Source organism: Bidens hawaiensis, unplaced genomic scaffold (genome assembly GCF_021521415.1).
Source record: "Bidens hawaiensis isolate Kalapana, Puna unplaced genomic scaffold, B.hawaiensis_p1.1 tig00056984_1, whole genome shotgun sequence".
Taxonomy (NCBI): Eukaryota; Viridiplantae; Streptophyta; class Magnoliopsida; order Asterales; family Asteraceae; genus Bidens; species Bidens hawaiensis.
In genome coordinates, this window is record NW_027500280.1 from 54,493 (window position 1) to 69,466 (window position 14,974).

Sequence of the window (14,974 nt, forward strand, 5' to 3'; positions counted from 1 at the left end):
TCATCCGAGTTTGATGACACGTTAGAATGAGATTCACTTTCACTAGCCTGAACCCCTTTACTATCAGAAGCAGCATCATTTACTCTATCAGAAGCAACATCATTTACTATATCTGCACATGAAGTAGAAGCATCAAAATTGTTCACACATTTAAAACAGGCTTGATTTCCTCTAGGGATACTGATCCAACAGTTTCAGATTGAGTCTGTTTACCATACTTCATGTCATTTACCTTTTCTTCCTGTTCTTTGGTGACAGGGGTAGGAACATAATTATGGTTGCAAGGTGGAGAAACTTGACTGTATCCTATTCCCTCACCTTCATTTTCCTTCCACCACAATTGGTTTTCAATCATTGAGTTAACTACTTTACTGGAACCATCGAATTTTTTAAAATCAAGTTCAGCCCTTTCAAACTTACTAGTTAGATTTAAAATCTCTAACTTGGAAGCTTCCAGTTGAGCAGTTAACTCAGCAATTTCTTGTTTGGCATCAAGGTAATGACAACTTTTATACTAAAATCATACTTAAGCTTTTTAATATCCTTGTTCTGAGCTTCTATTTTGTCTAGAAAGCCCTTTTCATTTTTCTTAAGTTTAAAACTTTATGATTTTATTCTCTCCATATCTCTACTTAAATGATCCTAAGAACTGTCTAAAGTTGGGCCAAAAACTAGTCAAACAGTTGAATTTTGGCAGTAACAAATTCCCAAGTTCAGTGGGATTTGATTTGTTTTCAAACAAACAACAAATCTTTGACCAAAAATAATTCTTCTTCTTCTCCGATAAACTACTCGCCGGAAAACTCAACAAAAACCACCAACAAGCAAGATCTTGAATCCGTTGATATCACAATAACGAGCCTGAATTCGTCCAAGGCTCTGATACCAATTGTAAGTCCCGAATCTGGATCACTACAATATGATATCAACCAAACACGATGTTATTGTGGAATCCTAACGCCGTGATGATTCAAGAACAATATAATTAAGAACAAGATGAACACGATGTAATATGGTTTCAATGCATACGATTCTATTAATCAATACATCGTCAGATACATAAACCACTTAGCCACACAATCTAATGCTCTCTAGATGTGGTGGCTCTCAAAGTTCTGATTAACAAAATGATCAACCCTAAACCCTATACATGTATTCTCTATATATAGGGAAACTAAGAATCAGGCCCAAAGTAAAGCCCAAAGCCCACCGAGATCCCTTAGTGATCTCGGTTTACATACATAGCCCAACACTAAACCCAATAAACATATAACTAAGTACAAACCACCAAATATGGACCCAACATTTTATTGTTTTAATTTTGGTACACTGACGAAAGTGACAGAAACCCGAGTTTTAATTTCGCGTAGACTCGTTGCCTCAACGCTTAGGACCAACAACACTCGAATTTTACCAACACCCGAGTTTACCGACCTACGCTACCCCCATTGGACCCCTTAATTTTTATATGATTTTCGTTTTTTAGCTTTGAATTCATGTCGAATTAACGCCTCAATGCCCGAGACCAACAACGCCTGAGTTTTTATCACCGACCGGGTTTACCGACCAAATAAACGTCGAATATTATATTTATTTTATATGTTAACTTGACCAATTTATTTTTGGGTTTTAACGCTCAGGTTTTACCAACGGTTTCTATAGTGTAGCGAGCTTAACCGATAATGTTCAAATTCGCGTTAACTCAGCATTGTAGCACTTAGGTTTTATCAATACCCGGGTTTCAACGTTAGGGGTTTTGCCAACTGGCTCGCCGCAACGAGGCGAGTAAATCACTAGTCCCATAACAATTAAGTCAACATTTTTGATCAAAAAGGTTATAGGTCTTTACATTGTTAAGTCTTTACATACTTGAGTAGCGACTAGATCCGTCAGTAAAGATGCGTAACAAGTTGAGCTTGTTAATATATTTTAATTGTAAAATGTAAAATGTATTATTTATATTGGATAACGGATACAAAGTTTTCAAAAATACATGATAAGTTATCCTCTTGAAATTATTAAATATTAACTTTATTTTTTAATCAATTCCACAAACCCAAATAATTTAGGCCTAGCTCACGTGCCCATGTAGATCCATGAATGATGGACGCCCAAATAATCACACCCACCACTAATCTATTTGTTTGGTCATCATCTAATATATTTCTTTCCACTATCAACTAATAAAATCCGGCTACTAGAGGCAACCAAATAACAAAAATAGAACCATACATTCATGATCGTAGACCGATATGTAGCCGAAGCCTATCATCTCATATTTTGAGGATGCCCACTACAGTAAAACTCAGTTGATACATGTTTTAAACTTGAAACATTACAGTCTTCAGCCTAGATTTTCATTTTCCCTTTAATGTCAGTTGAGCTAAAACTTATACGTATTATTTAATATCATGTGATTTGCTTTTATATTAAGATGTTTAAAATGTTATTTTATTTCTTAAAAAAACCAAAAAAGTTGAAAGGAAAAATACAATATTATAAGCGTTAATCAAGTATTAAATCTATTTCCGTGCCATTTTAAGAAGAAAATGGAATCTATAAACTATGTACACCGGGAAAAAGTCATATATTACTATATACTAACAAAGATATTTGCAAGGCATGCAAATAAATAAATGTAGTTGATAACACATCCATCATACAAGTGTTTTAATATCCAAACTAAGCAGGTTGATATGGTTAATTGGCTATCCTTGGAAACGTCTGTGTCATTGTTTTGATTACGTTACGAGCTATTAAATTAAACTCAAATGAACGGTTCATTTTTTTTATATAATCAACTAAATTTGAGTGAAAGATGAAGCGAAAGGAATTACAATAGATGAAAAATCTTGAATACTTGTCTCTTTCATTTGTTGGGTGATCGGTTTTTAGACTACGAATTTAACTAGGAGTGTTCATGGTCTGGTCTTTAGGTCAAATCGTGAGCTAAACCGTTAATAAAGTTTTTTGGTCATAAAAACCAAAACAAACCATAGAAAAATAAACCGAATCGTTATCGATGGTTCAGTTTTAGTTTGTACTTATTGGTCCAATTGAATGAGTGTGAATGGCCATTGTAAAAATATATATATAAAATATAAAAACACTTTTAACTAAAAAATTTACAGCTAATATTATTTCTTTAAAAGAAAAGAAAACAATTGCTACAGTTTGAAAACCTTAACAAATAATTAGTTACGATTTGAAATCTTTAAAATTATCCGACCAAGAGTTAAACAAAGAACGATCATGAAACCAAATTGATGATCGGTTTAGACGGTTTAGCTGTCTAAAACCAAACTATAAATACCCTTAAATTTAATGCATCAAATCTTTTCCAAAATCCCAAAACCCCCTGTAATTTAGAATAGAAAAAAAACAAGAAGTACATACACTTTTATTTCCTTGGTGGTAAAATATTTATGGACCCTATGTGCTTTATCATTTTTAGAGGTTGTACCATGCTAAACTTCAATGTACACTACCACCAAGTATCAAATTATAAACTTCAACCACCATTATATCATTTCCCAATACCCAAGGGACTAAAATATAATTCCCAAATAGTTCCAATCCATAAAATAATAATAATAAAAATAATAATAATAATAATAATAAAATAATAAAACCAAAATGCATCGTCTTCTTCTTCTTCATGGGCTCTGGTCTTCAAAAAGTCATAACCTCACTCCGCACCACCAATCAGTCTTCAACCAATCATCAAATTAAACCCGGATTCGTTCAATTCGGATCGTAATAAGCAAAACCCACATCTCAATTTCACAATCAGATCTCAATTTCCCATTTCCCCCAATTTCAATCTAACCAATTGGTACTGTGTGTTGTTGATTCATGGCTGCCAATGGAAACCCTAACCAGCCACCATTCGATGTTCAACGCTTCTTCAATCCAGCTTCTTCACCACCGCCAATTTCACCAAACCCTAATTTTCAAAACCCTAATAATATCATCTCCTCCGCCGCCTCCTACCCACCTCCCACCGTCACCGGCGGCGCCTACACCTACGCGCCCATCTACCACCCCATGCCACCTGCTAACCTGCACCACCAGCGATCCGTTCCTTATCCTACGCCACTCCTGCAATCAAACCCTAGCACTAACCCTAACCACGGAGCGAGACTGATGGCGCTGTTAAGCGCTCCGCCGCCTACTGCTGTCGATAACCCGGGCCCGAATTTGCAGCCTGCAAACCCTGTGCTGACGTCGTCGTTGGTTCCGGCATTGCATAGTGGGCCGGGGTCGGGTTCGGGGCCGTTGAGGATGCCGAGCAGTAAGCTGCCGAAGGGGCGGCATTTGGGTGGCGATCGGGTCGTGTATGATATTGATGTTAGGCTGCCTGGTGAGATGCAGCCTCAGCTGGAGGTTACTCCGATTACTAAATACGCGTCGGATCCGGGGCTTGTGGTGGGCCGGCAGATTGCGGTTAACAAGAGTTATATATGTTATGGGTTGAAGCTTGGAGCGATTCGGGTTCTTAATATTAATACTGCTTTAAGATCACTGCTTAAAGGTCTAGCTCAGGTTTGTTTGTTTTGATTACTTTCTTTATGAATGATGATTAAAGTTCTGATCTTGATCTTATTATGAAACTTGATGATATGTGAATTGATTATATATGTTTGTTCGGTTTCAGAGGGTCACAGATATGGTTTTCTTTGCTGATGATGTTCACCTTCTAGCTGGCGCAAGCATAGATGGACGGGTTTATGTATGGAAAATCAAGGAAGGTAGAGACGAGGAAGATAAACCGCAGATTACAGGGAAGATAGTTATTGCAGTTCAGATTATAGGAGAAGAAGAATCTGTTCATCCTCGTGTTTGTTGGCACTGTCATAAACAAGTAACGTTTATCCCGATATTAAGTTTTAATTTTAGGTGACATTTTATTGACTTTTTGCTTGATGTTTTATGTTGCAGGAAGTTCTGGTTGTTGGAATAGGAAAACGAGTTTTGAGAATTGATACAACAAAGGTCGGGAGAGGTGAAGTGTATTCTGCAGAGGAACCGCTTAAATGCCCTGTTGATAAGTTGATTAACGGAGTTCAGTTTGTTGGTAGTCATGATGGTGAAGTGACAGATTTATCAATGTGCCAATGGATGATTACTCGTTTAGTTTCTGCATCAGTTGATGGAACGGTTAGTTAATGATATCTTAACATTTGCTAATTAATCTTCCATGAGTCTGCCTAAAGGCTTGAATTGTGTTTAGTTTTTATATCTTAAACTGTTAATTGGCATCTTATGTTATGTAACAGATAAAGATTTGGGAAGACCGGACGTCAACACCAATTGCAGTATTAAGGCCCTATGATGGTTCGCCAGTTAACTCTATTACATTCTTAGCTGCTCCTGAACGCCCCGATCACGTCATACTTATCACCGGGGTACATGCTTATCAATATATTTTTTTCATATGTAGGCTTGTAAACAAACCGAAAGAACGCAAATGGAGCAAGTTTGTGTTCCTTCGTATAGTTTTAACCGAACAAACGACCGAACATGAACAATTAGATGATAGAGTTTTTTTGTTCGTGTTCTTTTGTTAAGAAAATGAGCATATATGTTTGATAGGTGTATAAACGAACAGTTCACGAATGTAAATGCACGGACATAACTGAGCTAAAATAAGTTAAAAGTAATGTGAAGAACTATGTGTCAGGCCTTGAAAGTTACTAAAACTAGAGTAAGTTGTATTGGGCCAAAAAAATTAAATGGATATATTAACAAACTAAACTACTGAAATTAAACAACGGTAAACTAACAAACATAAATTAACGTGAGCAAACAAACATAAATGTTTTAAATGATGAATGTAACGAACGTTCACATAAGTGAACGAACAAGACATGTGTTTATGTTTGTTCATTTAACTAAATCAACTAATTTTTCGTTAATGTTTTGTTCGTTTATTAATTAAACAAACATCCTGCTGAACGTTTCACGAACTGTTCACTGATCGTTCGGTTCGTTTGCGGGCGGGCCTATTCGTATATTGTTCCATATTAATTTATACATTTATTTATATTATTCATGGATTATTGAAAATTATTACAGGGTCCATTGAACCGTGAAGTGAAAATTTGGGCTTCGGACAGTGAAGGGTGGTTGCTTCCGAGTGATGCTGACTCTTGGCACTGTTTACAAACATTGGAATTAACGAGTTCATCTGAGTCAAGATTTGAAGATGCGTTTTTCAACCAAGTTGTTGCATTGCCACAAGCGGGCCTTTTATTACTAGCAAACGCAAAGAAAAATGCTATTTATGTTGTCCATTTAGAATACGGGCCCAACCCAGAATCAACCCGCATGGATTACATTGCAGAGTTTACGGTTACTATGCCCATATTAAGCTTTACAGGCACTAGTGACGTGTCATCACATGATGAACAAATTGTTCAGGTTTACTGTGTTCAAACGCAGGCGATTCAACAGTATGCTTTAGACATGTCACAATGCTTACCGCCTCCAATTGATAAACAATATTCAACCGAGGGATTAAATGTTCTAGAACCTCCTAAAAGCAAGACAGAAACATCTTTGGATGTTTCTATACCTGCCTCTGATGTTGGTTCTGTTTCAAGACAAGCTTCTATGAGTCCAACTTTGACCCGTGAACCGTCTGATTTGAAAAGTCCGATCGCTAGTCATGAATCGGGTGAGTATAAGGTTGTTGATTATTCAGTTGACAAGCAAATGAACGCCTCGTTGGTGGGTGATTTAGTGACTGATGAAACCAAGTTTAAGCATCCGACTCATTTAGTGACGCCTGCTGAGTTAATGGCCACATCATCATCTGAAATAAACCACGTTTCTGAACCGAAGAATGACGTGGATTTAAACGCACCGGATGTGGTTTCAAATTCTGATATACAGAACGCGGAGCTGGAGGTTAAGGTTGTTGGTGAAACGGGAAAAGTTGAAACCGTTGAACCTGTTTCTCACACCGAGGTCCACGGTTTTGCTTCACAGGCGTCAGATTTTGGGCGTGTGGAAAATTATATTGTTAAGGAGTCAAAGCAAGTTGAAGGGTCGGGTCAAACTTCGGGTGGTCAAGATGAAAGTCAAGACTCGAATAACGATGTTTCTGGACCTGTTGAGGCATCTGTACCTGCAACAGTTGAGTCACCGGGGCCGGTGCCAGCTAAAGGGAAAAAACAGAAAGAAAAAAACGCCCAAGGGTCAAACCCGTCTTCTGTTTCTCCGAGTGTTTATAATTCAACCGACTCGGTTATTGAACTGGCAACTGGTTCTAGTGTTCCCTCTGTTGAGTTGATACTTTCACAACTTCATTCTATGCAAGAAACTATTACCCAGGTAAATATGACTAGTTTAGTTTTTCATTGCTAAAAGCTTAAACTGTTCAAAGTTGTAAATTAATTTCAATTTTAATTGCAGGTTTTGAATAATCAAAAAGAAATTCAGAAGCAGATTCCGGGACTGGTGGCGGGACCGGTTACAAAAGAAGGGCGAAGAATTGAGGCGGCCATTGGAAAAACAATGGAGAAAGGTTTCAAGACTAATAATGATGCTTTGTGGGCCCGCACCCAAGAAGAGTTTGCCAAGCTAGAGAAGTCAAACCGAGAGCGAAGTCAACAAGTTTCAGGTTTGATAACAAATGGGTACAAGGATTTAGCAGCAGCATTTGAGAAAATGTTGAAAAAAGAAACATCTTCACTTGTGCCTGCTATTGCGCGTCTGATTACACCAGTTATTGAAAAAACTGTGTCTACTGCTATCACTGAGGCATTCCAGGTTACATCATATTCTAACTCCTTTTTTATTTTATTTATAATATTTTTTATATAATTGAAGTCTGATTAAGCTTTATACAGAGAGGCGTTGCTGATAAGTCTGTAAATCAAATAGAGAAATCGGTTACTTCTAAGCTTGAAGCTACTATTGGTAGGCAAATTCAAACCCAGTTTCAAACTTCTGGTAAACAAGCACTACAGGTATTGTAACTAATTTGTCGGTTATAATTGCTAGTTATTAGTTATACTAGTTTACACACGATTTATAATAAATATTTATCACAGGAAGCACTTAAGTCTAGTATGGAGGCTTCTGTTATACCTGCTTTTGAGATGTCTTGCAAGGCCATGTTTGATCAAATTGATGCTACATTTCAAAAGGGACTGGTTGAGCATATGAGCACAGCTCAGCAACAAATTGAGTCTGCGCATTCTCCTTTAGCGGTCGCTTTGAGGGTAAGAATTAAGAAATTACAACCTTGATGATTTATCCTGTTCTTTTGTTAACGCGTGATGTATTTTTAGGATGCGGTCAACTCAGCATCGTCTTTGACTCAAACATTGAGTGGTGATTTGGCTGATGGTCAAAGGAAGTTGGTAGCTCTTGCACTTTCAGGGGCAAATTCAGAATCGGTCAACCCGTTGATAACCCAATTGAGCAACGTACCGATTGGCAGTTTCCACGAAAAGGTAATTATTGAAGTCTCATGGTATTATTTTGTATCAGTTTTATATTATAATTTGTATGTTTTGTGCAATAGATCGAGGCACCATTGGATCCAACAAAAGAGCTTTCTAGATTAGTATATGAACACAAATACGAGGAAGCTTTCACTACAGCCCTTCAGAGAAGTGATGTTTGGATTGTGTCCTGGTTAAGCTCTCAGGTATTTCATGTTTTTATCGAAGAGTTTAGACGAGCCGAGCCCAAGTTCGGCTCGTCTAACTTATAAGAGCTCAAGCTTTGTTTCTGAAGCTTGAACTCTGATACGGGTATTGCAAAAAAATTAAAAAATACAAATATATTAAACATATTCCAAAATAGACATATATTGTTTAAGAATTGAATACGTTACTTTAAAACTTAGGGTTACAAATGAAATACACAAACCTAGAGATAATAGAGTAGAGAAAAAACACTTTTATGTATTAGGGACTAGATGCAAACAATGGAAAGATAAAGGGGTTAAATGTTAGAAAAACCAACACCTGCCAGCACCTACCAACAAGTACCCTAATTTTTTTTTTAATTTACAAATAAAGTAAACGGTTAAACTTGCTTTTTATATGTCTGTTAAAGTAACAAAAGTAACAAAGGGTTGGTTAAAAGTAATAAACAACTGAAAAGAGAAATGACAAAACAATAACATATTGGTTTTAAATGAACATTTAAATGTAAGTTTACACATAAAACCCTAATTTTAATAGAAAACGTCCCAGAAACTCCGATTGATCCGTACCCAATTACCTGAATCGTTCAGGAAACGTTTTGCTGGCGTTTCCATCCCCGGGACGGGGACTCACACCTTTCCGTCGTTTCCGTGCATCATAGATTTATACTAAACAAGAAAAAGAACGATAGCTATTAGGAAACTTTAATTTTAAACAAATAATAAAAGATATTAAAACTCTGAATTCAAATAAGGAGATAATTTGCATCATACCCCCCGTCTTTGAAAAAAACTCGTCCCCGAGCTTTGCCTTTGGGTCAAACGGAACATCAATCTGATTCTTGTTTATTGTTATTATCACAACCCGAATAAACAATCTAACTTCTTGGGTCGTCTCACTCGGCATCTCTTCTGGCTCTAAACTTGTACCGCCTGAGTCAAAAGAAACTTGTTTGCCATCTTTGTTAGCCTTATGGCCTGAGGAGCTCTAGGGAATTAAGTAGAGTAATTATATAATTACATCATAGAGTAATTATGTAATTACTGAATGATGTAATAACATAACTACTCTACTTGATTATCACAATTAGCATATTTTTCATTTGTATTTGATCCAAACCCATAATACTTATATTTAATATGTTAAATAAAAGTTATGTAAATAACATGCTCCTTTAGACTCGCATGCCAGCTCGAGCAAGTGAAGCTTGGGCTTGGTCTCCTATTAATCAAGCTTATTTTGAGCCAGAGCTTGTTGAACTCACGAGCGGCTTGGCTTGTTTACACGCTATCTATTACTGTTTTTTAATGATGTTTATTTTGAACTGGATTGTGGTCAAACAGGTTGATTTACAGGGATTATTAGCAAGCAATCCATTGCCTCTGAGTCAGGGAGTATTGTTATCTTTGCTGCAGCAGTTGGCATGTGATATTGGAAACGATACGGCAAAGAAGCTCGGGTGGATGATGGATGTGGTGGTTGCAATCAAGCCGTCAGACGGGATGATAGCCATGCACGTGCGCCCGATCTTCGAACAAGTAAACCTGATATTAAACCATCAAATGAGTGTTCCAAGTACCTCGGTGTCTGAGCTGTCAAGCATACGGGTGGTTATGAAACTCATCGATTCCACGCTCAGGACCCTGTAAGTCATTTTGTACAAAGTTTTGGGCTGTTTGTTTAGATGAGTTTATGAGGGTTTTATCTGGAAATTGTACATTCGTTGTTATGTATTATTTGTTTGATGTAGAGGTCTGTTGTATTTGGGTGGTGTTTGATTCAATCAAAAGTTTTGAGACATTGTTTTCTTATAATTCTTAAAGTTCCTGTTATTATATACATGCCTAAAACTTTTTGTGATGCATTTTAGTTTTCTTTATAATTCCATTTGTTTATACGTTCATTTAGTGGTTATTGTTTGGAAGACACTTGAGTTGCTATTCAAGCTTAAATCGGTTAGGGTCGGTTTGAAATTTTGAATTGCAATAAGATAAAAAATATATAGAATAAAAAAGTGCATGTGTATATGCGAAATCAACGCCTAGAAAAGTCAGCTTCTATTCATTATACCTCCTCGAGGTGAACAATCTTCACTTATTAGAAGTTTTTTCAAGTATAAGTTTTAAGCCTAGTGTGTGATTTTTAAGTATGAGACTTTTACATACATCTTCTTCCTGACTTTTCTAATTACATATGTTTTTAATGCTAAGTTTTCAATTACATATTTCTCTTTTTATTATGCAATTAATATTTTATCCAGTTACAATATCCTACCAACCGTCATTTCCATGTTTGAAATGTAATTTAATGATTTGAAATGTAATTTAATGATTTTAGTACATTTGTTCTCAACGCTAAGCCTTTAATTACAACATATTTTCCCTTCTATTATGCAATTACCATTTTATCCCTTTACAATTTACAATACCTTAACCAACCGTCATTTCCATGTTTGAAATGTAATTTAATGATTTTAGGTAGGCTGATGGTATGTTTTGTTAATTTCATATCACACCTGTTTAATGTCATGGACCAAAATGACTGATAAGATTCTCTTGATTATTAAACATATTAAATAACTTCCAACTTTGTAATTTGTTTTAGAAAAGAAAGTCACAATCTTCATTACATACATGGATCAACTACATCATGCCGTGACACGCGGGTTCTCTAACTGGTAATTTGATGATATGCCACTAGTATTAGAAATATTGTACCTATAAACTATGTAAAGAAATATTTTTTTATATCTGCTAACGATTAAAAAATTTGACTCCAATTGAATTTAATATCAACTTCGATATGTTCATCTTAAAACCGACTCCGTTTTGAATTTTATTGGTGATGTATGTAATTGTTACTATTAACAAGAAAGGGATATATACAAATTTGTTCATTAAGGGTAAAATGGTCATTTATTTAGGTTAGTTTTAATGAAATAAGGAAATATGTAATATATGAAGTTTAGGGAGGGGAAATATATAATTAATGCTTAGCATTGGAGAAATATGTAATAAGAAAAGCTAGGGAGAGGTAGTAACTACGAAAGTTATAGTTCTTAACAAATTTAATGTGTTCAAGACAGGACGAAACCAATGAACCCTAATTATAAGCGGAAGGATTGGCTGACGCCACATCAAGTCTAAAAGGATTGGTCCGTGACATTTCGTACATAAGATAATCCATCTAGTGGTTGGATCTTGGCACTAATTATTTTCCAAAGACTTGATGATTCAACAAGATAGTGAAATAAATTTGTAGCTTCAAGTTTGACGTTAAAGAGTTAAAAATTGCTTCTTTTACATAGGATTTGTTGATGTATAAGTTATCCAGATTGAACCTGAATCCACAATTTCTTTCTAGTTTCTAATTAACCTTAAAAGTGAAATCTGTTACTAATGAAGTTACTTTGGGCTGTATTTAGAAAAAAATCAATTTACAATACTTTAAGATTCACTCATTTTCAGTGTCAACTACCAAACACTTAACAAATATTTGCAACTTTTATGAAAAGCAAACATAACATCATCGTGGCGTAATTTAAAATTAAGAGTACACCAGACAAAGAGAAAGAGAGAGCTGAAAATACGAAATCTCGAAAACATGATTCGCGAGGAAGAAGGAGGAGGAAACTCCAATGCTGCAGCTCTCCTCTTTCAATCTCACCGGTTCGATCTTAAATCTTAATATTAATCAGCACTCTTCTTCTTTCATTTATGCTCTAAAACATTATTCATTTTATTATCTACAGTCGAACGTCAACTCACACCACAACATCACACTACGAACAGGTAAATCTGACTCAATACATTCATTCCAATTCAAATGATGTGAACGTTATGGAGTGCAATCGCGCACATAATAACCGCTGTGATCGGATCCGGAGTGCTATCGCTGGCATGGAGCGTGTCGCAGTTAGGTTGGATCGGAGGACCGGCCGCATTGTTCTTCTTTGCCATGGTCACCTACGTCTCTGCTGTCAGACTGTTACAGGTCTCCGGATCCGGTTACTGGATCTAGGAACCGGAGTTTTACAGATGCGGTTAGAGTAATCCTTGGTAATTCATTCATTCATGTTGGTTGGTGTGCGGTCAGGTAATTAGGTATTTTGCTGTTTAGAGGCGTTTGGTATCTAACTGTTTGAATTTTTATAGAAAAGTAGATCTAATTAGTACAAAGAAAACAAAAAAATATATATATGTTAAAACCATAAATACGAATGCCGAAATTGGCTTCGATAGAACCCATACTAGTCCTGATTTGTTTACGATTGGAATCAATTCGATTCATCTAAAAACCAGTACGGTAAATATACATTACAACACCGAATATACATTATTCTGAACACAACTTGACTTGTTACACTAGCGCTACTCTATACTGTTTACAATGAAAACAAAAGATCATGTACAACGGTATGGTCACAATCTTGTTGGACCCTTAACAAAAACTTTTATCGAAACGTAGATAAAAATAAAGTCGTCGCAAACGGTATTTTCTGAACTTTATAACGTGTTGTGTAACAAAACCGTGAGGCACCTTTTATGACATGTACATGTCCGTGCCCGTGTTTGTTTATTTATTAAATGAACTGATGTAAACGAACTTCCCGCCGAATAGTTCAGGAACTGTTCCCTGAACCTTCAGTTCGTTTACAGCCCTATATATACAATGCCAAACACCCCTACATCCAATAACTTGGTTCCTGTGTCCTAACACGTGGATTAGCAAGTTGAATGAATGAATGAATGAATGAATACCAACATGATATGCAGGTGAAAAACAGGCAATGTTATGTGGTTTACTTCAGTTTTGGAACTTTTATGGGACGGGTGTTGCTTATACTGTTACAACCGCGACTTGTATTAGGTAAAATTTCTTATAAGTTCATATTTGAATCGATAGACTTCAATGTGTTTTGTTACCATAAACATTGCTTATGTTGATACCAGTGCAATTCAAAGATCAAATTGTTACCATAACCAAGGACATGAGGCTTCTTGCGAGTATGATGGCAATCTATATATGTTTTTGTTTGGAGTTGTGCAAATTGTTATGTCACAGATACCCGATTTTCATAGCATGATGTGGATCTCTGTTGTTGCTGCCATAATGTCGTTTTGTTACGCATCTATTGGTTTTGGACTTGGTATAACCAAAGTAATTGGTATGTATGTGTCAAATAGTTCAGCTCTATATAATCAAGTTCCATTTAAACAGTTTCTAATAGAGAATAAAGATAAAATTTTTAACAGAAAATGGTAAAATAGAAGGGGGCGTGTATGGTGCATCAGCCGTAACCACACCCGTGAAACTGCTGTTAACTTTTCAAGCTATCGGTGACGTGGCATTCGCGTATCCATATTCACTAGTTTTTCTTGAAATACAGGTCAGTAGACATAGTATTATAGTAAACAATAATCCAAGTGAGAAAATTGACTAGAATAGTAAATATTAATGCATGAAACATTCTTGTGTTTGCTGTGTTTTAAGGATACTTTGAAGTCAACCCCACCAGAAAACAAGGTTATGAAAAAGGCTTCTGTTGTTGCAATTCTAGTGACAACCTTCTTCTATCTCGGGTGTGGGTGTTTCGGGTATGCAGCTTTTGGTGACAATACACCAGGAAACCTGTTGACCGGTTTCAGGTTTTACGAACCTTACTGGCTCATTGACTTTGCTAATGCTTGCATCATCCTACATCTAATTGGAGGATATCAAGTAAACACACTAAAACACTTAATTCTTTCTTTTGACTTTTCAGGTCAAATCTTAATCTTGACTTTCTTTTTTCATTTTTTGTAATAACAGCTGTACAGTCAGCCTGTATACGCGTATGCAGAGAGGTGGTTAACAGAGAAGTTCCCAGACAGCATACTTCTGAAGAATACAGATCGTTTAAAGCTGCCGTTTTTGCCAGATTTTGAGTTGAATTTATTCAGGTTATGTTTTAGAACTTTATACGTCGTATCAACGACTGGAATCGCGTTGGTGTTCCCTTCTTTCAATGAAATATTGGGTCTGTTAGGGTCTTTAAATCTATGGCCATTAGCAATATATTTTCCTGTAGAAATGTACATTGTGCAAAGAAAGGTGCAAACTTGGAGCCGGAAATGGGTGGTTTTACAAATTTTCAGCAGTTTTCTGATGGTAATTTCGGTGGTAGCGTTTATCGGGTCAGTTGCAGGACTCATTGAAGCAAAGATAAGCTAATGACTAGCAGATGTGCAGAGTACCAGATTTATAGGAAAATGTTTATTTATATCATGTCATACGCCATTAAGAAAAGTGTATATATATTCTAAGAA

At 36.1% G+C, this 14,974-nt stretch overlaps 1 protein-coding gene and 1 pseudogene across 2 annotated transcripts; both read left to right on the forward strand.

The window, feature by feature from the left end:
• The first annotated feature begins 3,626 nt into the window (after positions 1 to 3,626).
• On the forward strand, positions 3,627 to 10,480 carry LOC143601695 (enhancer of mRNA-decapping protein 4-like). Its single transcript, XM_077079037.1, has 11 exons — positions 3,627 to 4,545; positions 4,658 to 4,864; positions 4,942 to 5,160; positions 5,280 to 5,408; positions 6,079 to 7,338; positions 7,420 to 7,776; positions 7,857 to 7,976; positions 8,061 to 8,231; positions 8,301 to 8,465; positions 8,537 to 8,662; positions 10,010 to 10,480. Exons 1-11 carry the CDS (start codon positions 3,856 to 3,858, stop codon positions 10,313 to 10,315), a joined length of 3,750 nt encoding a protein of 1,249 aa, XP_076935152.1. The 5' UTR covers positions 3,627 to 3,855; the 3' UTR covers positions 10,316 to 10,480.
• Positions 10,481 to 12,500: 2,020 nt separating this feature from the next.
• Positions 12,501 to 14,937, forward strand: LOC143601693 (putative amino acid permease 7; annotated as a pseudogene). The gene is made up of 6 exons (XR_013147700.1): positions 12,501 to 12,724; positions 13,442 to 13,535; positions 13,619 to 13,833; positions 13,922 to 14,055; positions 14,160 to 14,387; positions 14,478 to 14,937. The product of XR_013147700.1 is annotated as a putative amino acid permease 7 (transcript).
• Positions 14,938 to 14,974: the final 37 nt, after the last annotated feature.

Bases quoted from the DNA above. Each gene is read 5' to 3' on its own strand.
- LOC143601695 (XM_077079037.1), top strand. From the start codon at position 3,856: ATGGCTGCCAATGGAAACCCTAACCAGCCACCATTCGATGTTCAACGC. The intron at 7,777-7,856 runs GTTACATCATAT...AGCTTTATACAG, and splicing joins CTATCACTGAGGCATTCCAG to AGAGGCGTTGCTGATAAGTC. The intron at 8,466-8,536 runs GTAATTATTGAA...TTTGTGCAATAG, and splicing joins TTGGCAGTTTCCACGAAAAG to ATCGAGGCACCATTGGATCC.